At 38.2% G+C, this 23,210-nt stretch overlaps 1 protein-coding gene across 1 annotated transcript in view; it reads left to right on the top strand.

The window, feature by feature from the left end:
• Positions 1-23,210, top strand: part of PTPN4 (protein tyrosine phosphatase non-receptor type 4) — a 143,426-nt gene that overhangs the window by 66,771 nt on the left and 53,445 nt on the right. Inside the window, 5 exon segments of the mRNA XM_042472283.1 lie at positions 601-645; positions 1,174-1,226; positions 3,984-4,104; positions 4,563-4,650; positions 14,061-14,149. Of these exon segments, the coding sequence (XP_042328217.1) occupies positions 601-645; positions 1,174-1,226; positions 3,984-4,104; positions 4,563-4,650; positions 14,061-14,149 (396 nt within the window).

Raw genomic sequence — 23,210 nt, 5'->3', positions numbered from 1 at the left:
AACACTTAATACTGTACAGACAATACCTGAAAACATGACAGCCCTAGATTTATTGAATTTACCACTGAATCTTGTCTTTTTGAAACCAAATTTGCAGAGATTATTAGTACTGAGATTAATATTTTTGGAGAAATGCCACTGAATAATTGTTTATGGAATAGAGAATGTAATGGTGAATTAGAAAAAAATGTTGCTGTAGGTACATGCAAAGGTGTGCAATGAAAAAGAGTTTGTATTTTCTAAAAACACATTAGTCTACACTTTAAAATAATCAAGCAGAGACTGTTTCCATTCACTTTGATTTGGTGTATTAATTTGATACAGGGTTTACTTGTGTGTACAAGTAAAACCAGTAGCAATACAAGTAGATTTTGTATTGCCTACATAAACAGCCAAGACAACCTGTTGAAAGAAGTGACAAAAGAAGTAACAAAGTATCGGTTGCTTATGTTACTAGAACGTCAGACTCGTTTTAATTGCTGTGTCTTGCCTGCCTAAAATAATGGTATTACAAATGCTGTAAGTCAGAATGTGATCTTTGTTTTGGTAATTAAAAATATAATAGTAATGTTATCAACCTATCCTTACTTTTTCTTTAAGGTACCAATATTTTTTGCAAATCAAACAAGACATTCTGACTGGAAGGTAAGATTTGTTTCCCATGCATTCCCATTGATTACACAAATATTAAGTGATTCAGGGTGGGGAAAGAGCGTCATATGTGAACAGTAAGATGTAAACTTTCAGCGTGATGTTACGAAAGCAGAGTGTATATGAAAGCTGACTTTGTTGTCATGTGATAAACTGAGAAATTTACAACTGTGTTTACTTTAGTTACTTCTGTAGTCCTGTAACTTCACATCCAGTCAGTGTTGCCAACAAGCCTCAAAGATATTCCCTGGAATGTTTTACCAAAATCCCTGGAATTCTCCAATATTTATGTAAAATGTATAAGTTTAGCAATTCACTTACCAATTGAAAGGTATAATTTCCTTTTTACAACCAGCTAGTATATAAAATGCAAGCACTCATTTTCAGAGAGTCTCACCTTTACATATCTGACTACCTTTAAAAAAAATGCCCATTTCAGACTTTTAATAATTCCAATAATATGGTAAATTAGATGGTCTTAAATATTACTCTAAGTATCTATGTGTGCTTTTCTGTTCATAGATTGCCCTGCCCTTATAATACTGCTGCACTCTTGGCTTCCTATGCTGTTCAGTGTAAGTAAATTATTTTGTTTAACTTTTAAAAATGTTCTCACAGTCTGCTTTAAATTTTCCCTGTTCCTGTGGCTTTCCTAACTTTGTGTTGTTCAACCTTAGGCAAATATTTGAATGTATTTTATTATGTAAAACAGGTGAGTTTATTAAAAAAATTAATCAGTTAGTTATGCATTCTAGTATGGTTATCCTTGCTAATAAGCCTCACTGCATTCACTGGTGTCTACTTCCAAGTGTAGAAGTAACATTGCACCATAGTATTACTATAGAGATGGGCATACATAAATAAGAAGTGGCTGAAGTGGAATATGTTGTAGCAGTAGCAATTGAGAAGTCTGGTAATACCCAAACTTTTTTCAAACAACATGCATGCACCCATCTGTTCTCTGCAAATGTAATTTCTTTACATTGTCTCACTTGCTTACATTATTTTGTACTTCCCTTCGTCCTCTGATTTTGTTGTTCCTTGATCAAGGAAGCAATCACAAATGTTTGCGGGTAAGGGGGTGGTCCCTTAGCCCACTTACTCAGATTGATTCTAAGGCAGCATTCTGTACCTTACTGTTAAGTAAGACTAAGTAAAAAGATAAAGGTAGTCTCTTGACATGAATGTCTAGTCATAACCGACTGTAGGGGATGGTGCACATATCCATTACTAAGCCAAAGAGCAAGCGTTGGACTGCTCTGGTAGTCATGTGGCCAGCATGACTGCACCGAACACTGTTACCTTCCCACTGAAGTGGTAGCTATTTATCTATTTGCATGCTTTTGAAATGGTAGGTTGGCAGAAGCTGGGACTAGTGACAGGAGCTCACCCCATCATGCGGCACTTGGGCCTCAAACTGCCAACCTTCCAATCTGCCGATTGTCAGAATTGGCATCTTAACCACTAAGCCATTGCATCCCTTACAAGACAAAGTACACAGAATTAAAATGATCACATATTGTTTCTTTACCTATTGGTACCTCCACCTGCGCCCTTTCTTTGTTTCCTTGCATTTGTTTTAGACAGATCAAGCAACAGAAATAAATGCAGGTTGCTGGGATTATTAGTTATCAAAACAAGTCTGACTGATTCTTTAAGCGTTGTCAGAATTTTCCATTGCATTCGTTTGTAATACTTTATTTAAATGTATGCCCTTTGAATAATAATTACCATTATGTGATGTTGCACTATTTCTATCAGATTAACACTTTTCATAAACTGTTCCTGCAGTCTATGACAATTTAGGAAATTCTCGGAGCTCTTTGACCTTGTGTTCTGTTGTAATTCAGAAAGAATCTAAAGATGAACATGTACTTTGTTTTTAAAAGTAGTGTATATTTTTACCTTTGAACATATTGTGGGAAGAGTTTTGGTTTGAGATCCTTCCTTGAAATCTGCTGGAAATATATTTGCTTAACTACAAAAGTGGCAAGCATTTCCAAAGTTAAACAAAAGTTTGCAAGGAACTAAGGAAATATCAGCATGCCACTGTATCCTCATACTCAACAAGGTACTCAACACAACTCATTTCTTGTGAGAAATACATTTCCACTCATTTAAAGAGGTGTCAGTTCAAAACAAATAAAGTTCCTAATTAGATGCAAATCATTTGCACTTCAGTCCAAAGAAGTAATTTAAAACAGGTACAGGAATACTGCTTATTGCCCAATATTTCTTTGACACATTCTCCACAGCAGCTGCCACTCCCAAGGAGGCAAATAGCTTTGTAAACTGAACTTTGCAGTTTATCACTTTGAGAGTGGGAAGTGCTGCACTTCAGAGAAAATTCCAGTTGTGCACATGGTGCATTTGCATCTAGATAACTACAGAGCTAGTGTGGCATGGTAGTTTGAGTGTTGGACTACGACTCTGGAAACCAGGGTTGAATTCCTACCTTGGCCATGACACCCACTGGGTGACATTGGGCAAGTCACATGCTCTCAGCCTTATGGAAAAGCAATGGTAGACCTCCTCTGAACAGATCTTGTCAAGGAAACCCTATGATAGGTTCACCTTAGGATCGCCATAAGTTGGAAATGACTTGAAGGCACAGAACAATAACAGCAACTGCAATGGATTGCAGATCTGTTCCATGAAACCTCACAAAAGTGATATTGTTTTGCTTACGTGACCTGAAAGCATAATGGGAGGGAACACCAATGTAAAAAATAAGGCAACATAGTTGAGGACACAAAAATAAAGAAGCTTGATGGTGTAACTCTGTACACACCTTTCAGATGAATAAGTTCCATAGAACTGACTGGCAGTTATTTTCAAGCAAACCGAAATCAGGTGGGCTACAGCTAGCTTAAAAGCACTCTTGCATTAAGTATTCTTGTGCCCATTGGTGGTATCAAGCAACGGACGTCCATTGACTAAACAGCAAACTCCAGCGGAACAGAGTTGATCTCTGCTGCAGTTTTGTGTATTCCTCCAAAAGTGTTTCATAAGGACTGAAAAATCTTTTGGGGGGGGGGGGGGGGGGGGAGTTGAAGGGAAGTAAATTCCTGAATTCTACCAGTGGAATGTTCGGTTTAGACCTGAGTTTGCACAAATAGTTCCAGCCATTATTAGGCAATTCTGTACATATTTTAGGATCAGGTTAATTCATTTGTAAAAATGTTTTGAGGGATTTTTTTTTCTTGCCCTATCATAGGGTTTCCTTGACAAGATCTGTTCAGAGGAGGTCTACCATTGCTTTTCCATAAGGCTGAGAGCATGTACAAAGTGTTGAAATGGGGTTATTGTTAAATAGTTTCTTTAACTTTCAGCTGAACTGGGAGACTACAACTTTTCAGAGAACTTCCCTGGCTACCTTTCAGACTACTCTTTCATCCCTGGCCAGCCTCAAGACTTTGAAAAAGAGGTATCCAAACTACATCAGCAGCATATGTAAGTATTACATTACAAAGAACTACATGACTTATCCCATGCTACTAGATGTGCATTGTGCACAGATCAAAAGTAGCTCTCTGAATATCTTATTGCATGTATGCCTTATGGAGAAATAACCCATTTAGGACTTACAGATAATTGCTTTAGAGGAATGGTGTGGTGAAAGAGTACTTATGTTGGTTAGATATTAATACTCAAATATAGCTCTAGCTCATAGTGTGTGTGTGTGTGTGTGTGTGTGTGTATATATATATTAAATGAGACATCTGAAAGTACACTTTAGTAATTACATCTGTGTTTAGAATACTGAAATTGCGTTTGGTGGATCAGGAATTTGCAGTGCAGCCTAGAGCAAATTTTTTTTTTAAGAAGGCCGATTGGTTAACTGAGATGTAACATTTAATAAATTGTTCCATTTCCCAATTCCGTGAACTTACCTATTTTTGTTTTATTAGAGGTTTGTCTCCAGCTGAAGCAGAATTTAGTTATCTCAGCACAGCTCGAACATTAGAACTCTATGGAGTTGAATTGCACTATGCACGGGTAAGTTTTCATGATTGAGTCCTAACTGTGTAAAAAAATTGTAACATTGTCTTAATAGTGACCTTCTGTAAACTTTTTATATATTTAGCAATTTTACATATCTTAGCCAAAGGACTAAATATCAGTTTTAGCAGTTCATTTAAGGATATTCTGTACCAGTGAGTGAAATGACAATTAAATTCCAAGCTAGGTGTTTCCCATAAATAATATCATTTTGAGAACAGTGTTCAGTTCTTCTTTTAATAGATGGGCAAACATGATTGTAATTCTGAAAACACATTTTAAAGGCTATTAAAGGCTTTTAAAGAAATTTTAAAATCCAATTTAATAGAATAGAACCATAAATCAAATAGAACTTACTCACTGAATCAGTTGCTGATGTAAATCTAATTGATTTAGTAGAGCTATTCAAGTTTGGACTCAAGAATTGGATTTAGACATTCTTCAGTTGCTGTCCTTGAACCACTTCACTGTTATTTAGGTCAAACAAGTTGATCAAATATCCATCTATATTGGTATCTGAGACAAATGCACTGTATGGGGAAACCATATAGTTATAGCTAACTGTAGGAACTAAGTTTATTCTCTAACATACTGCTTCAAACAATTGAGAATTAACATCCTGAATGAATAGTGAGATGAGATTTGTGTTTGCTCAACAGACCTGTACAATATAAAAGATAAACTTGTTATCCCCTGTTCTTTGTATTTAAAAATGTAATGTTTACTTGAGAGTAAATATTTTATTCTTTCACCATATTAAAATAGTAAATAGTTTTTTGGGAAACAATTAATGGAAGCATCCCCATCCTGATTACTGAAATCTTTTTTTTGCTTAATATATCTGAAGAAGTGGACTGGAATCCACAAAGGTTATGCTAGAAATTGCTTTCTCTCAGTCTCAAACGTTGTTTCATTGACTTCAGAGTATTTTGTGAAGGTTGCAGATTTACTGTGGACCTTAATATGAATAATAATTATTTGATCAAAGTATTAATTCACATTTCAATTCTTTGCTAAATGTAAAACTTGATCCAGTAAATTTAGAATTTTTGTTTCATCCAAATGTGATTGAGTACTCCAGTATACATTTTATCTTACAGAAATAAGTTCTTTTTCCAAAGTTACAAAAATAAGACTCCCAAAATGCCCTAGGGGCAAGAAATGTGGTGAAAATGCCCCTATGCTTTTAAAACTTGATTGCACCCCTGGGCCATTTTAGACCCAGGAGAGGCTTTCTTCTTTACATGCCTGTGGGATTTTTGTTTTGTTTTTAAACCTCTTGCACTAAAATAGCCTTGCACCCTAGACATCATTTTCTACTATTGGGGGGGGGGGGCGCTAGGAGGCCACATGCTGCTTGGGGGCTGCACTTTGCTTGGCCTTGTTCTTTATATAGTAGATGTGCCACATTTAATGCACCTTTTCTCATTGCAACAACCAGTTGAAGAGTGCTTAGCTTTTGCTACTTGTTCTTTTTTCCTTACATTTCATTTCTCTGTGTGAGCTTCCTCTACCACCTCATCCTTCCAGTAGAGTGGGTGCTCAAGCCATTGCATGATCTATTGCTGACATAGCCAGATAACTCTCAACCCATGACCACTCACCTCCTGAGCTCCTTTTTTGTGCTAGAAAGGGGAGAAGTGGAGAAGACTACTGATTATAACCATTGGAGATCTCTTACTTTGATGCCAAATTGTGTGTCTTCCCCTTTACCCCACCTTCTGTCTGATGAGTGAAATACACTGACATGAAACAGCTCAGTTGCTGGTGAATTCAAAGTTTGTGGACTTATTGCCAGCAGTGTCTGTCTGCTGATGGGAAAAGGGACAGGACATCCCAGGATACCAATCCTTGATCTATTACAACCAGATAATGTTCATCTGTCATAGTTAGGACCAGACCTCTGAATATCTGTGGCTAAGCAGAAACCACAGAAGATGATGGAAACATGAAGCACATCTGATGTCCCAGTTTGAAGACAGATAAAATACCATGTGTTTGTGCTCAGTATTTCTATGCCTATTTTTAAAGAGATTATGAAAACTGTATTATGTGTATGCAGATTTAATCAATACATTATGTTACAGTCCCTTTATTAAATAACTATCTTGGTTAATTACATTGAACCTACAGAATGTCCTGTATACCGGAGAATGCATGTCTAAGTAACTTTCAAAGCAGCAGTTACTGTAGTTGTCTTCAGTGTGTGGTAGAAGAGAGGAGAGGATGTTTGCAGGCTTGATAAAATACTTCAGTAATGCATACTATGGAGGTCTGATTCACTAGACACCCCCACTAGACACCTCTTATTTAAAATCATTTTATTTAAGAAGGTCAGTGTTCAAATTACAAGTGGTCCACAAGAGAAATGCACACAATAAGGCTCTCCTATAAATAACAGTTTCTTTCTCACCCATTCTAAGTGAGTGCTACCGTACTAAAAGAGAATGCCAGGAAGGCCTCAGAGATGTTACTAGATGGATGAGAGTGTAAAGAGAAACAAAGTAAACAGTAAACATAGTTAGCAGTAGGGAGTTATGGTTGAGGCAACAATGCTTCCTTACTGCTAACATCTTACAAGTGCTAGATCTTAATCTGTGACTGGGGATCTTAACCTGTGGGACATGGAACCTTATCTGCTACATGGATAGGCCTCAGGGGTCTGCATTGTTGTTGCTGCATGCTGTCAAAGGGTGGAAGACAGGGAGGAGTCAGGCTGAAGACGGTGGACAAGACTTTCTACTTAATGTTGCCTTTGGAGGAACCTTCAGCAGGTCCAAAATCAGTCAATCAATGTTTATTGATTAGCCCTTAGGCCATATCAAAATAACACAAAAGCAGATAAAACATGCTATAAAATTCTATAGAAGTTCTATAGAAATTAGAAAACGCTATATATAATCTAAAATCTATATAAAATACCGTACAGATACCATGTGAATGCCATACAATTTAAGTACAAAACCCATAAATGAAACAAAATTATAAAACTTGATTATAAAAATCTATATAAAAGATTCAAAATACAAAAATAGGTAAAATAGAAAGGGGGGGGAATACAGCTTTAAAATGATAGTACATAAAACAAAAGATTGAACATTAGTTACACATCAAAATTCATCATCACCTCTACAGTTTACCTCAATTGTCCCCACATATTAACTTTATTGCTTTACATAGAAACCGAGCTGTGGTAAAAGATATTTTTGAATCTTGACCACTCATGAAGTATGAAGTTCTAACATGGGTATCCCAGAACATTGATCATTTTAAATAGGGACCAAGATACTGGTCTCTTTCTTGTTGGTACAAATTACACTTCAATAGAATATCAGCTAAATCTTCAATCTCTCGGTCTCCACAGATACAAGTTCGCTCATCGTAAGGAATACCATTAAATCTACCATATCTTACCATGGTGTCAAGCTGATCAAATCTAGCTCTAGTAAATGCCTCCCTCAGTATTTTGGCATTTGTATTTGTAGATAGTTAGGTCTTTGAAAAGTGCATTTAAATTGGCTCAGCCATTATAAATTGCCTACCTTACCAAGGGTGACTATATCTTTTTGGGCCTCGATATCCTGGATTCTCTGTATCGCACCCTTTTTTGCTTGATCATTGACTGTGCGGGTTACAGGGAGACCACAGCTCATAATAAAGTTTATTATTTGCATAAACCAAGAGGACTCAAGATGGGATTGAGACTGTTCTAAGAGACATAATTTTGGTAGTCTATCTGGCCCCATTTCATTGATTTTACACCAGTAGTTAAACACTTTGATTTTGGCTTGCAAATGAATTGAATATATTTCTAGTTCCGCTCTAACACCAGCTGTGGATGTCCTCTTGTCTACACCCAAAATACATCTCAGATGTTGAGACTGAGCTAGTTCAATTACTGAAATGGGATTTAGACCCCAAACTTCTGCTGCGTATAAAAGCATAGGTGTAACTTTAGCTTTATAAACGTTAATTATTGGGGTTAGAGGGCCAGGGTATTTGTGAGCTTTTAGTTTAAGTATGAGATTCAGACAGGACTTTGCTCTACATGAACTCCTTTGGTGATGGCATGACCAGGATGCATTTTCTGAGAATGTTACACCTAGATAAGAGATGCTCCTTACTTGATCTGTTGGCTCACTCTCTAATTGCCATCTATGTCTCTGTGTTCGTTTACCAAATACCATTATGTTTGACTTAGATTTGTTAATAGTCAGAAAATTATTTTGACAATAATCACCAAGTCTTTTTAACAATCTCCGCATACCTGCTTGAGAACATGAAAACAAAATCATGTCATCAGCATAAAACAAAGTGTTACAAGAAGTATGTAGGACTGTTGGCATATGGACTGTAGAATCTTTCATTTCAGATGGCAGGTCATTAATATACAAATTAAATAACAAGGGAGCTAATAAGCAACCTTGTCTTACCCCTTTGTATGTATCAATTATATTTGTCATGGCTTCATTTAATCCAAATCTCACTCTCAAACAGGTGCCTGCATAAAGAGCTTTGATTAATAACAACAATCGCAATTCAATTTTAAGGTCAATCAATTTGTTCCATAAAATTTCTCTATTCACAGTATCAAATGCTGCAGAAAGATCTATGAAAGCAGCATATAGATGTTTTCCTTTTCTGGTGTATTTGGCAATCATGTGGCTTAGGATAAAACAGTTATCAGTGGTAGATCAGTTATGTCTAAATCCTGCTTGTTCTTCTGTTAGAATTCCATTATCATTAACCCAGCTTTCCAGTTTGTTCAAAAGGAACCTCATGTAGATTTTGGCAATTATATGTATTAGGCTAATAGGCCTGTAATTACTGGGATCCTTATTGTTCCCTTTTTTATAAATGGGAACCACTATAGCTATCTTCCAAACAACTGGTATCTGACAGGTATTATTTATATGAGTGAACAAACCTGTTGAAATTGGTACCCACCAATCACTAAAATGTTTGTATAATTCTGCTGGTAGGAAGTCCTCTCCTGGAGCTTTGTTATTTTTCAGACCTTTAATGATAGACACGATCTCTTCTTCAGAAACTGGTGGCCGGGGGGTAGGGTTTCAATACCTAAGGGATCAGAACTTAAATGCTGGGTTTCAGTGGAATTTTTTAACACATATAGCTCTTGGAAATAATTTTCCCATTCCTTGGCTGGTATAGGGATATCATATGGAAATTTCCTTTCCTTTAGAATTCCAGAGACAAAATGCCAGAATATTGCTGAGTTATGGTTTTTTGCTGCTAGCTCTAAACCGGCCCAAATTAAAGTGGAATAACTTTTTTTTCTTGATTTTAATTAATTTTTTATATTCCTTTCTAAGGGATAACATCTTTACTTGTGCATAAATAGAAGAAGACCTCTGAGCTGACCTCAGTGTCAATTTTAGATTCTTTTTCATTAACCTACATTCTGTATCAAACAGGGTGAATTACTTTTCTTATGGTTTTCCCTGTGGGCTTAGCTGTTAAATAATTCTTCAGCATTTGGCATAGGTTTGAAAATACTAGTTATATATCCTTATACATATCATGCATCTAATTTTAGCAGTGTACTAGATCTTATTTGTGTCTCGAGAAACAATAGTGATCTTTTTTCTGAGATTGTCATCCACCCAAGAGGCGAAAGTGATCATCAACCTGTGAGTGTGAATTTATGGGGTAGTTCAGATCTTAGACCTAGTAGTTGGACAGATAGATGAATTATAGACCATCAAGAGACATGTCAAAATGGCAGGCTTAGGTGGGATAAAGCTGATATCTCTGCAATATCAGCTAGTCTTAAATTACAGAATGTGGAAAATTGGGCCAATACAATACGGTCACCTTCGGCTGTTTGGTCAGCGGTTACAGATGCATTCTCATCTCTGCCTCCCAGGACTTGGAGATTGCATTTAAATATCAGAGATCTCAATGACAATCCTGCAATGTTACTTTTGCTGTCTGTAGAGCACCATTGTGGATGGTTATCAAAGAATTCGTCTGTCAAATTATTCTTTTTAGCAAAATCATAAAGAGATGGACCTAGTTTAGCATTAAAGTCACCCAGTAAAATGATTGTGGATTGAAGATACAGAATCATTAGTTCTTCCATTTGAGCTTCAAGAGAAGTCCACAAATTGGTGTTATAGAAGGGGGATGTAATGGGAGGGATATATACAACTACCATTATAATTACAAAATCTTTATGTGTAAATTTCATAACTAAAAAATGGGAGGATTTATCCCCATTAAATAATTTCTCCCCATGCCAATGCAATTCTTGTTTGATAAGAATACAAAGGCCACCAGAAGCTCTCCCTTTATTTTTTAATTTTTGGCCAGGGATATCCCAGCACTGAAAGCCTGTGAGTTTTAGTGGCTCATCCTCACCAGTTAACCAAGTTTCTTGAAAGGCAACTACACCAGATTTAGAGAGAAAGCCCACTATTATCAGCATTCTCTGTATCCTTCCACCCAGCAACATTCCATGTGACTATTTGGATACTTTCTGCGCTGACAGATTGGTCTGGATTTGACAAAGGAGTAGGGTATGACGGTACAGTCAATCAGCTAGTGTCTATATCTGCAACCATATTATCAATGCAACCCAAATAAACACAATTATTGTTTGGGTGATTGCCTTTTGACGCCAAAGGAAGAGGTCTTTGTTGTTGTTGTTGTACTTTTCTTTCAGTCAAACCATGATTCCCTGATATCTTGTCCAGTGAACAGGCCTGGTGTATTACTGCCATCTCTTCTATAACTAAAGGGTACTTAGTGGAGGACTGCTTCTGTTCTTGAAGCTGTTTCTTAGGGCTGACATTTTCCAGCTGGTTTGGACCAGATACTGCTATTCTTGAAGATCTAAGTGGTGTAGTAACTACAGTGTTTCTGTTTTTGCTTCAGAGACAATGCATTAGGGCTGACCCCCTCCTCACAAATAGGCATTGGTGCCTAATCATCCATTACTTGACATGTTGGCAATTGCATCTCAATTACAGGAACCTCTGGTAGTCCAAGAGGATAACTTCCACTCCTTTTTGGATGCTCATATACTGATGTTCCCTTCATCGGTGTGAGCAGGCCAGCACAGTCTGTATTTAAAGAAAAAAGATCAATTAAAAAAGATCAATACTATTGGTGCAACTTTATTCCTTAGGGACTGCTTTAATTTTTCCATATTATATAAAATATTCTCTTGCTCTTCTTTTGAAAGTAAACCAAAGGCATCGACAAAACTGTCCTCCATCTGGAGTAGGCTAGATTGACTCTCACACTCAAGTTTCTTCTGAATCAAATCAAGAGGGGTTACCACTTTAGAGACTCTTGAATCAGCAAATAAAGGGTTGATTCTTTCTTCACGAAAAACTCTGATGGGAAAGATTTGATATTGGGCTAAATAAGCCTTCATTCTAAGTAGCATCAGTGGGATGGTTGAATGTTTAAAGGATGCGCATTTGGCTTGGATACCCTGGGAGCCATTTTACAGAGTCTATATCTATCTGCCCTTGTTGACAGTGAAGAAGCTTTCCCAAGGAGATTTTGATTGCTTTCTTGGAGATCCAGTGACCATCATTAAGTCTGTTCTTATGGATACTCAAGGCAATCCGTTCTGGTTGAAGTAAACAGCTGTGTTTCAGAGAAGTTGGTTTGTTAATTTTTGTGGCGACCTTAGTATAAACACGATCTTCTTGTATTACCTTTCCAGATATTGATTGCATAGTATCTTGGAGCTACTGACAGGAGGGACTACTGAGAGGTCTTGTAATTAGTTTTTTCTCAAAAATCTCCATTTCTCCACTTAACCTATCCAGCTTATGTTTTAATTCTAATAACTGTTCAAAAATCAAAATTACAGTTTGTGTAGTAGGCAGGCAGTATTTAGACATAAGTTCTCTTGGGACTTCTCCTGTTTGTCGTTCCACCTTCTGGTCCTTATTATGTTTATCAGCTGTCCTACTAATATTAGTCTTTATTTCCGGATCCCTACCACTGATATCAGGACTAATAACCTGAATTGACAGTCTATGTGGGGAATCTTGATCTCCATCCACCTCTAAACTATAGGGTAGGGAAGGATCAAGGATCTGCTGTGCTCCTATCGCTGGCTGAGAGTCAACTCCCAAAGTTTCAAGTTCATTAACAATATGAGTAGGATTTGATTTGTTTCCATTCTCATTTCCTACAAAACATTCATCAATTCTGGGCTGGTTAGAGTGTTTTGAATGTAGGAGTGAGTTTGGACTCCCACCCAACTGTTTTCTTTGTTTTTTCTTTCCCGTAGCTTAGTTTTCCGTAGGACTCAAGGGTTTAAATCAGATATTTATGTTAGGAGTAAATTTTCTGAGCTATTTAGCACTAACAAGGAAGCGAGTAATACTAGGGCAACTCAGATGGTGATAGAGGTATTGAAAGGGCGGGGCTTTATAGTCTTCCAGGTGCACTCCTAGTGTTGGCTCCGCTGCTGGTGGGTGGGGTGGGGTGGGGTTGGACGAGGCCTTTGTTGCCTTTGTCTCTGGGAGGATGGTAGAGGGAGGGTTTTATGCTCCAAACTCACCCTGCCTCTCAGATGGGCATGGGAGGTGCTGGTGTTGCTGCAGCCACTGCTGGAGTGAGCTATCAAACTTCTTCCTTCAGCCAGGTTCAAAATGTTGTGGCTAGATGGCTGACAGGGGTTGGGTATAATTCCCTTTCAGAAATAGCTTCACTGGCTACTGGTCCATTTCCCAGCAGAATTCAAAATGCTGGTCATGATATCAAAAACCCATCTGAAAAGTCTGCAAACCCATCTCCCCATATGAGCCTGTTTGAGCTTCATAATCTTTGGGTGATTTCTCTTCATCCCACCAGCCCACAAGCATGTTTGCTGAGGACATATGCCTTCTTGGTAGCTGCTCCTAGGCTAGGTAGCTATGGAGCTGGCTCGCTCTCTGCTTTCTTTTTGCTTGCAGACAAAATGAAGCTATTAAAAACATGAAGGCAAAAAGTCTTGAGGCCTTCAGCTTTTAAGTGATTGGGATATAAGGATGGTGCAACAGGTGTGCTGTTTTAAATAAGTAACGTTTTAATGTGTTTTTTGGTCTGTGTTTTTAGTTGGATTGCTTGATGCTTTTTTAATTTTTGTGTTACAAATTGTTTTAGTTATTTCGTTCTAACCTGAAGCATAAACACATTTGGGCCATATATTGGGAGAAAAGTGGGATATAAATCAATCAGTCAATCAATAAATATATACAAATTTTTGTGTTTGATTTTTTAAGTGCATGGGGATGAGTAGAAATCACCAGATTCTTGAATGGATTTGTAATTCCAAAAACGTTTTAAGAACTGATCTAGGGAGGTAACTTTGCAACTTAAATATATGTAAAAAAAATAAAGGCTACATGAACATTTATCTGTTCTTCTCTTTTTTGCAGGATCAAAGTAACAATGAAATTATGATTGGAGTAATGTCGGGCGGCATATTAATTTATAAGAACAGGGTACGAATTAACACCTTCCCATGGTAAGGATGTATATAAGAAAAATTATTTGTTTGGCTCATAACTTGTTCGTTATTGAATTGCTTCATCTGAAGTAAATCAGATCTGAATCAGATAATTATTTTTTTTTCATATTTTCAATTGTTTCTCCATTACAGAAATGGCATATAAAATTTGCTGTTATGTAATGTACAACATAGTTCCTGTACTATTATTACTATAGAATTTGAAAGCTTGAAAGCTTAATTTTTGTTAAATTAGATTAATGCTATCCATTCTAGATATTTATTTAATAAATTTATACTTCAGCTTATTCTGTGATTGTAATGTTACTGGAATAAAAATGAAACTATTAGATCCAAAGAATGATCTACAGAAATCTGCACATATAACAGCGCTTTCCTACCCACCCTTTCCTGTTGCAGCCCCCAACAGCAACTCTTGAATGTCAATGGTTTTTCCAGAGCATCACATTTGCAGGGAGCCACAGCTGGGAATGAGGGTGATTGGGAAATGTTTATCAGCAACCATCCTTTGAGAGAGACCAAACTCTTTGGGTTTACCTGATAAAGGTTCATCAGAGCAGACACCATAGTTCAAAGCTTCATTGATGAGGAAGCCAACTAAGTCTTGGGAATACTGGCCAAGATTCTGTATACTTTTTCAATAATATAAATATACACCAGTGTAATTGCCCTAGATCCCACAGTTGTGCAATTAGTTGTACAACAGGCACCATGGCTTTGACTCACCCATTGTGCAATGGTCAATTACCTTCCCACCCACCAAGTTGAAAATGAGAGCGAGGACTGTGTGTGTGCTCGTTGAATAATTGGCTGCACCAGTATAACATCAGAGAAAGTGCAACTGCTTATGTAATGATTATATGCTAGAGCAGTACCTCAACAGGATTCCAAGCATTATAATTTGTGCTGTTCCCATCACAAGGATCCAAAGGTCCATGTGAAAATAGACTATGTGCACAAAACAGTTTCAGTTTTGGTGGTAGCCCAAGTCCTCATCCACCCAGATATCCTGAATGGAGAAGAATCCAGTGAAGCAAAGCTTTATGGAGTGCAAGCGGCTGCCACAAAAAGCAAAATAGAAGCACCCTTTCCCTGTATATTTGCATTTGGAATTCTGACCACCATACAAATACATTGCTAGGAGGGTGTTATAATGAGTATCAACATCATCACAATCACACCTTTCTCCCAATGTAGGGACTCAAAGTGACTAACAACAAATTTAAAATACAAATTAAAAAGCATTAAAAAGTATAAATATAAAATTCAAAAAACAATTTATATAAAGTTAAAACATGAAGCATTAAAATATTAAAATGTATTAAAAACTAAAAGATTAAACACACAAGGAAGTAATTAATATGTTTAAACTGAAAAATAGCAGTGGTATTAAAAGCAATATGTAAATAAAGCATATCAACAAAAACTCCTCAAAATCTGGGAAAAGAACGGTGTCTGGCTGCATCCACACTGCAGAAATAATCTTGGTTAGCACCACTTTAACTGCCATGGCTCAATGGAATTTAGGGAACTGTAGTTTGTAGTGGCACCAGAGCTCTCTGGCAAAAAAAGGGTGAATGTCTCACAGTAGCTAATTGAAGCCTCCGTTTCTGTTCATGCCTATTATCCAAATATATTCTATACCTTTATTACATTGAAAAGGGAAGGAGCATGCTTCTTGATCTCAAAAGGAAAGACTCTTTGAAAGGAAGTGGTATGCTGGTCACTAGAACAGTCTACTATTGAAAGGCGAGAGGAAACTGCCAATGAGAGTGTATGTGAGTTGAACAGTACTGGTTCCTCCTTTCTCCATCTACAGAAATGTCATTTCTGACATTTTTCTCAACTAAATAATTACAGAGATGCATAACAACAAAGAAAAAGATTGGAATTCCTCATCTAGAAATGTGGAAATTGTTATTCGCTCTGCAGCCTGTTTCAAAAGCTTCACCTTTTTGTGCATGTGTCTCTTTATGAGACTTTTAATGTGTTTTCATTGACTTTAAATCACTAACTTTAATCATATTAATTTTAGACTGAGAGGATAAGAGGTCTGTCTTGTGTGTGAACTGTATTGATGGATTCATCTAATTTCTAGTTCATTATTACTAGCATGTTACAGCGCTTTTTCAGCGAGGCATGAAAAAAAATTCTGAACCATATTGCCTTCAGAATCTTCCTTGCACAGTGTTGCCTGTGAAATAACAAAGACTCGAAAGCACATGTCTGAAGTATTAAGCAGTCATTAGCATACCAAGTTCCAGTTACACCCATGGATGCAATTCCATTTGAAAGAGTGGGCCTGCACTTGTAATATTGTAATATCAACTATACTGCAGCATTGCTGTGTTAGTTTTACAAAATAACAACAAAGATCCTTGTGCTGAAGAATTTAAAGTTTAGAATTTGACATTGGGAGACAAATGAATGCATGTGTACAGAGGACAGGTCATAGAATTATAGAGTCATAGAGTTGGAAGAGACCACAAGGGCCATCCAGTCCAACCCCCTGCCATGCAGGAACTCTCAAAGCATCCCCGACAGATGGCCATCCAGCCTCTGCGTAAAGACCTCCAAAGAAGAAAACTTCACCACACTCTGAGGGAGTGTGTTCCACTGTCAAACAGCCCTTACTATCAGGAAGTTCCTCCTAATGTTGAGGTGGAATCTCATTTCCTGCAGCTTGCATCCATTGTTCCGGATCCTGTTCTCAGGAGCAGCAGAAAACAACCTTCTCCCTCCTCAATATGACATCCCTTCAAATATTTAAATAGGGCTATCATATCACCTCTTAACCTTTTCTCCAGGCTAAACATCCCCAGCTCAATAAGTCGTTCCTCATAGGACATGGTTTCCAGACCCTTCACATTTTAGTCACCCTCCTTTGGGCACGTTCCAGTTTCTCAATGTCCTTTTTGAATTGTGGTGCCCAGAACTGGACACAATATTCCAGGTGGGACCTGACCAAAGCAGAATATAGTGTCACTATTACTTCTCTTTATCTAGACACTATACTTTTATTGATGCAGCCTAAAATTGCATTGGACTCATATTCAACTTGTGGTCTACTTGGACTCCCAGATCCCTTTCACACGTAGTTTCATTCAGCCAGGTGTCCCCCATCCTATATCTGTGCATTTTATTTTTCCTCCCTAAGTGCAGTACCTTACATTTCTCTGTGTTGAATTTCATTTTGTTAGCTTTGACCCAGCTTTCTAGTCTATTCAGGTCATTTTGAATTTTGATCCTGTCCTCTGGAATATTAGCTATTCCTCCTAATTTGGTGTCATTTGCAAATTTGATAAGTATGCTCCCAATTCTGTCATCCAAGTCATTGGTAAAGTTGTTAAGTAACACCAGCCCCAGGACAGAGCCCTGTGGGACCCCACTGGTCACTCCTCTCCAGGATGAAAATAAGCCATTGTTGAACAGCCTTTGGGTTCAGCCAGTCAACCAATTACAAATCCATGTAACAGTTACCTTGTCTAGCCCACATTTTACAAGCTTGTTTGCAAGAATGTCATGGGTAACCTTGTCAAAGGCCTTACTGAAATCAAAATATACCATATCCACAGCATTCCTTTCATCTACCAAGCTGGTAATTTTATCAAAAAAAGGAGTTCAGATTTGTCTGGCATGACTTGTTTCTCTGAAACCCATGTTGATTTTTTGTGATTATGGAATTGCTTTCTAGATGTTCACAGACTCTCCGTTTAATGATCTGCTCTAGAATCTTTCCTGGTATTTATGTCAGACTAACTGGGCGATAATTGTTGGGATCCTCTTTTTTCCCTTTTTGAAGAAAGAGACAATGTTTGCCCTATAGATTTGTACACATGAGGCTTAAAGGGTTGGATGCAAACTTTTACAGAAAGGTTAGGCTTGCAGGAGGGTTAGAAAACAAAAAGAAACATAATCTAGTACAGTGTTCTAGGCATAATAAATAGCATGACATTATTTAAGGAAGTACCATTATTGAATGTGGAAGGTGGAAGTATTATTGTGGGAAATTAAAAAGGAATAGACAATCAAGACAATGGTAGTAAGTAGCATGCTTCAGGAATTTTGATGCAAAATATGAATACCAGAAGACAGTTCAAAATATGTTTGTTTATGAATTAGAATGAAATGATGGTATATTTGAATGCAATAAGGAAGCAGAAGGAGAATCAAAAGTTTCCAGTCTCCTTATGTATGTGCCGAAAAAGAAAGGAATAGAGAGGACTGTATGATCTGAAATCTTACATAATATTAAACTGTATTTATATCATTATGTCTAGGGATATTCACTGTGTTCTCTGTGCAGTTGAACCTTTATAGACAGAATACATCAAATGAATCATATATTTAATCCCTGTAGTTATGATTAAAGTGTATGCATAGGAAACGTGAGGTTGAATTTTATGTGCTCCCCCCTTTCTAGGCAGTGACTTGAACTGAATGAATAATAGTTATCAAATCACTCTGAGACTTTTAGTGGAAGTTTGGTGACCTTAAGATCTCTTTTACAAAATCATGAATGCTCTTGAAATACTGCAGAGCTATATTGTGAGAACATTCTAAGTTACATATTGTACCACTTTGCCCACTTTGAGAAATGAGTGGCAATGCCTGAGTGATTTTAACACTTCCCTCAAAATATTCATATTCTGTATTCATCCATACTCAGTTGCCCCTTGTGAGATTCTGTGTATAAAGTCACAGTCTGTTCGGTCCCTAAGGGCTTATCACTTGGGCAAATAAACCGGCTTACCTCTTCCAACTTGAATTCAGGATCCAGGATGCCCCTGGATGTTATCATAACTAAATCGCCACCGATCTAGCCGGAATGCCGCCACCCAGATGTATCCCAGGTCAAAGCCTCGTTCAGCCAGCCATTTTTTGAAGTCAGATTGTACGCCATGAGCAGATTTACTCTTTTATATTTGTTGTTTTTATGTACAGCGCTGTGCAAATCTACAGCGCTATATAAATAAAGAATAATACTAAATAAATAAATAAAGAATCATCATCATCATCTCCCTGACTTCGAAAAAGTGCTGGCTGATTGAGGTTTTCACCCAGGATGCATCCAGGTGGCAGCATCCTGGCTAGATGCCAGGAGCATCTTGAATTTAAGCTGGAAGAGGTAAACCAGCTTATTTGTCCAAGCGATAAACTCCATAGTCTGTTTCATTTTAACTTGAATTCTCCTGTCTTGGATTTTTGCAGCTGTGTGGTTATTTGTTAAGCTTTAAAAGCTGATGTTCCTATTTTAGTATCTTACTGTATATTAATTATTTACATTGTTACTGCTGTTGAAATAATATCACATAGTGTACCCATTTCTTTATATTACTATGTACATGTACATAAGTGTTTGGTTTCAAGCTTTATTTGTGAACTCTAATTTATTTTATTATACTTTACAAAAGTCACTTTTTATTGAGAATAAATCAGTCTTGAAAAAAAATTCTTCCTTGTAAAATTTAGGCCTTTTAATTGTTGTTGCAAACAGTACTAAGTGCTTTTCATATCATTGTTATGCACAGAACAATGTGGTAATACAGTTTCTCCTTAGGCAGTTGTAAAATTCCTTCAGGGAAGATTGGTTTGGCCTACTTTTTTATCTAATGTATCTCCAGAGTGATACAATCGCACAGGAATTCAATATTATTACAGGTGTGATGTTGTCTGATGCATTTGTTTCTCTGGCCATATGTAAAGCCTGAGACAACTCCTGTTCTGAGGAAACATTAAACTCCTTGATATATTTGATATTAATTAATAACAGATCTGAACCCCCTGTCAAAAAATCCTAGCAATCATGCTAAAATTAAATATTATTTTCTGCAGGTTTGCTAAATGTTTGTGTATAGATATGTTTACAGATCAGGCTTAGCTTCTTCCCTGCCAAGCAGCCCTAAGCACTGTTTCTTCAGAGCTGCTGGTGGGAAGCAGAGGAGGAGGCGTAGGGCCAGTTTACACCGTTGTTCTTGTTGTTGTTGTTGTTGTTGTTAACCTTTATTTATAAAGCGCTGTAAATTTACACAGCGCTGTACATACAATCTTTTTTAATTGGACGGTTCCCTGCCCTCAGATAATGAAAATTATCCTGGTTGAATCTGAGTAGAATGTGATCTGGCCATATATGATTTACATATTCGCCATATTGGGGGTGGAGTGGAGCAAAAAAAACCTCGAACTGCAGAAAGAAAGGACTCGTGGTTTTTATCATAGTATACGGAAGGAAGTGCATTATCAAACATGTGGACATCCTGTTATTTGCAAGGCAGTGCATCTGGGCAGAGGGCAGATGGATGGCCATTGTTTCTTTTCTCACTCATCATCTGGGAGATGGGAGGGCTAATTATATTAAAGCCTTGCCTTGGTTCTTCAGGATCTCAAGTGGGGTGGGCGGAGAGAGAGAGAGAGAGAGAGAACACTAGTGAAGGCTTTATATATTTTTCTGTTCAGAGAGAAAAGACAAAGATCACATTTTTTTAAAATCAAAAACTTATTTAAAGCCAAGATTATAGGACACCAGCAGGAATAGATGACAATGCAAGCTAAAGTGCATATTTCTTCCCCTTTGATTGACAGCTGGATTAAATGTGCTCAGAAGTGTAGGCAGTTGAACATGGATATGAAAGTGAGGAAATCTGCACCAATTCCCATAACATGCTTGTGTGTGCCCTCAGTCTCTTCCACCTCTTTAATCACTTCAGATTCTTGCTTCTCTACTGCCTTTAACAGTGTGGAAAACAGTAGTTACCGTGATTCCATTCAGAAAGGATGGGGCATTTCAATAGCAGGGGCAAGCAGGCTGCATGACAGGACTTAGAAGAGGGCTGTAAATTTGCTCCTTGGAAATGACAACCGTGTCACATTTATAGGCTTGAAACATGAATAGACTGAGTCTATGGTAGTGCCTGTAGCTTCATCACTTTTTGCATCATCTGTACTAGTAGAAATCTTGCTTATCAGCAAACCAGGAGCACAATAACACTTTAAAAGCAATGTGACAAAAGTAACTAACACCTCTAATCATCATGTTGCATGGAGATAATTGCATATGGAAGGCCTCAGTCACAGTATGTCATCATCACAATTTTAGAACTTATATCACTTAACTCATTCCTTGTCTCTTATTCCAGTGAGAGTGGCAAGGATCAAGGATTGCACCTTGCACTGTTGAGCTTCTTTCAACATAATGGAGCGTTCCTTAGCCTTGTGTCATCCACATGTGTTGACTCGCAGCTGTTATCTTCCCTAGCTATTTTTTGCATATCTGGAGGGCACCAAGTTAGCATAGCCAGCTACCATATATACTTGACTATAAGTCAAGAAATGTATGCCCAAAAATTGACCCAAAAGCCTGGGTTGGCTTATACACTAATAGGTTTGCACCTCGGGCCTCTTCCACAGCCCAGCTGTCTCCCAAAGAAACAGCCAAGCTGAGGAAAGGCTTGGGAAGCAAATGCTTACTTCCCCCCAACCTTCCTCAGCCCAGCTGTCCTCCGAAGTGGCATTTAAATTAAATGGTAAATAAATAAAACTCAGAAAAGTGGAAAGCAGTAGGAGAAGAGTATGACCACCATAAACATGGTTTGCTTCAGTAAGGGAAGCCATAGGCCTAAGTTTGTAAGACCTGAGCTGGATAATTGATAAAAGAGTGTCTTGGAGGCCTCTCATTCATAGGATCACTGTAATTTGAAGGTCATATGACAGCACTTAAAAACACTTTTTTATATGTGTTTAGCCCTATTGTGTTGTAATTCATTCTGTAAGCCACCTGGAACACTCTAGTACAGGGCTGCACAAGATGCGACCCGGGGGCCAGATGCGGCCTGCCAAATGATTTTGGGAGGCCCAGGGCTCCATTGTCAGGAGGAGGGGGATGTCCTAGCTCCCAGAGTCCTCGCCCGATCTCACGGGGCTTTGGAGGATGGGAGCAGTGGATTCTTTCCTTCCTTCCTTCCTTCCTTCCTTCTTCTTTCTTCCCTTCCAGAGGAGGAGGATGGGAGAAAGAGACGCCCACCCACCGCGTTGTCCTCCTCCTCCTCTGCTGAGTCGTTCACCTTTGAGCGGCCTGGGGTTTTGCCAGGCAGGCAGCCTTGCCGCTTGAAGGTGAACTACTCAGCAGAGGAGGAGGAAGACAACACAGTGGGTGGGCATCCTTGTCTCTTTCTCCCATCCTCTTTTGTCTCTTTCCCCCATTGCTGGGCGGGCAGCTTTGTGAGGAGGAGGAGGGGGGGACAGGAGAAAGAGAGGAGGACACCAGACCACCGCATTGCCCTCCTTCTCTGCCAAGTCATTTGCTTTTGAGTGGCCTAGGGGTTTTGCCTTTGAGTGGCAAGACTGTCCACCTGGAAGGAAAGGAGGGAGGGAGGGAGGGAGTAAAGAAGGAAAAGGAGGGAGGGAGGGGATGCCTTGCCCCCTGGTAAGGTGACTAGACTTTCCCTCCTTTTCCCAGACGTGTTCCCCATCTTAGCCTTCCTGTTCAAGTGGAGGAATTCCACAATGTCCTCTATTTTGAGCATGGCTAAGAAGTATGGATTTGCATTTTGCTTCCAGCTTTTATTTGGTCATGCTCCCCATTTTTTTTTTTATGTCCTACATTTCACCTAAAACTGTTGGTGGCCTGAACAACCTTAGCCGATCTTAATTTTGGCCCCTACCTCCTTCCAAGTTGGGCACCCCAGCTCTAGTAGAAGAATTAATAATTTATATAATGCAGAATAATTAAATAATTAAATGATGTAGACATTATGAAATGCATACATTATTATACTGCAATCTAATGACTAACTGAAGTAGAAAGTCCTTTGTTCAGAAGAGGTTGCTGATTTCTTCCCCTCCCCTCACCGCATCTCAAGCTGTTCCATATAGTACCCCAAAGCTCTGTAGATGTGTCTGGGTAAGGGTGCATTGTGGTTGAGAGCTGGAAAAGCCCTAGAACAGTAATGGCGAACCCATGGCACGCGTGCCAGAGGTGGCACCCAGATACCTCTCTGCGGCACATGTGCCGTCACCCCAGCATAGAGTTTGCCAGAGTTTGTTACTAGCAAGCCAGAGG

This window comes from Sceloporus undulatus, chromosome 1, assembly GCF_019175285.1.
Source record: "Sceloporus undulatus isolate JIND9_A2432 ecotype Alabama chromosome 1, SceUnd_v1.1, whole genome shotgun sequence".
In the NCBI taxonomy this organism is placed as follows: Eukaryota; Metazoa; Chordata; class Lepidosauria; order Squamata; family Phrynosomatidae; genus Sceloporus; species Sceloporus undulatus.
The sequence above is the reverse complement of the archived record's forward strand: the minus strand, read 5'-3'. Positions and strand labels throughout refer to the sequence as shown.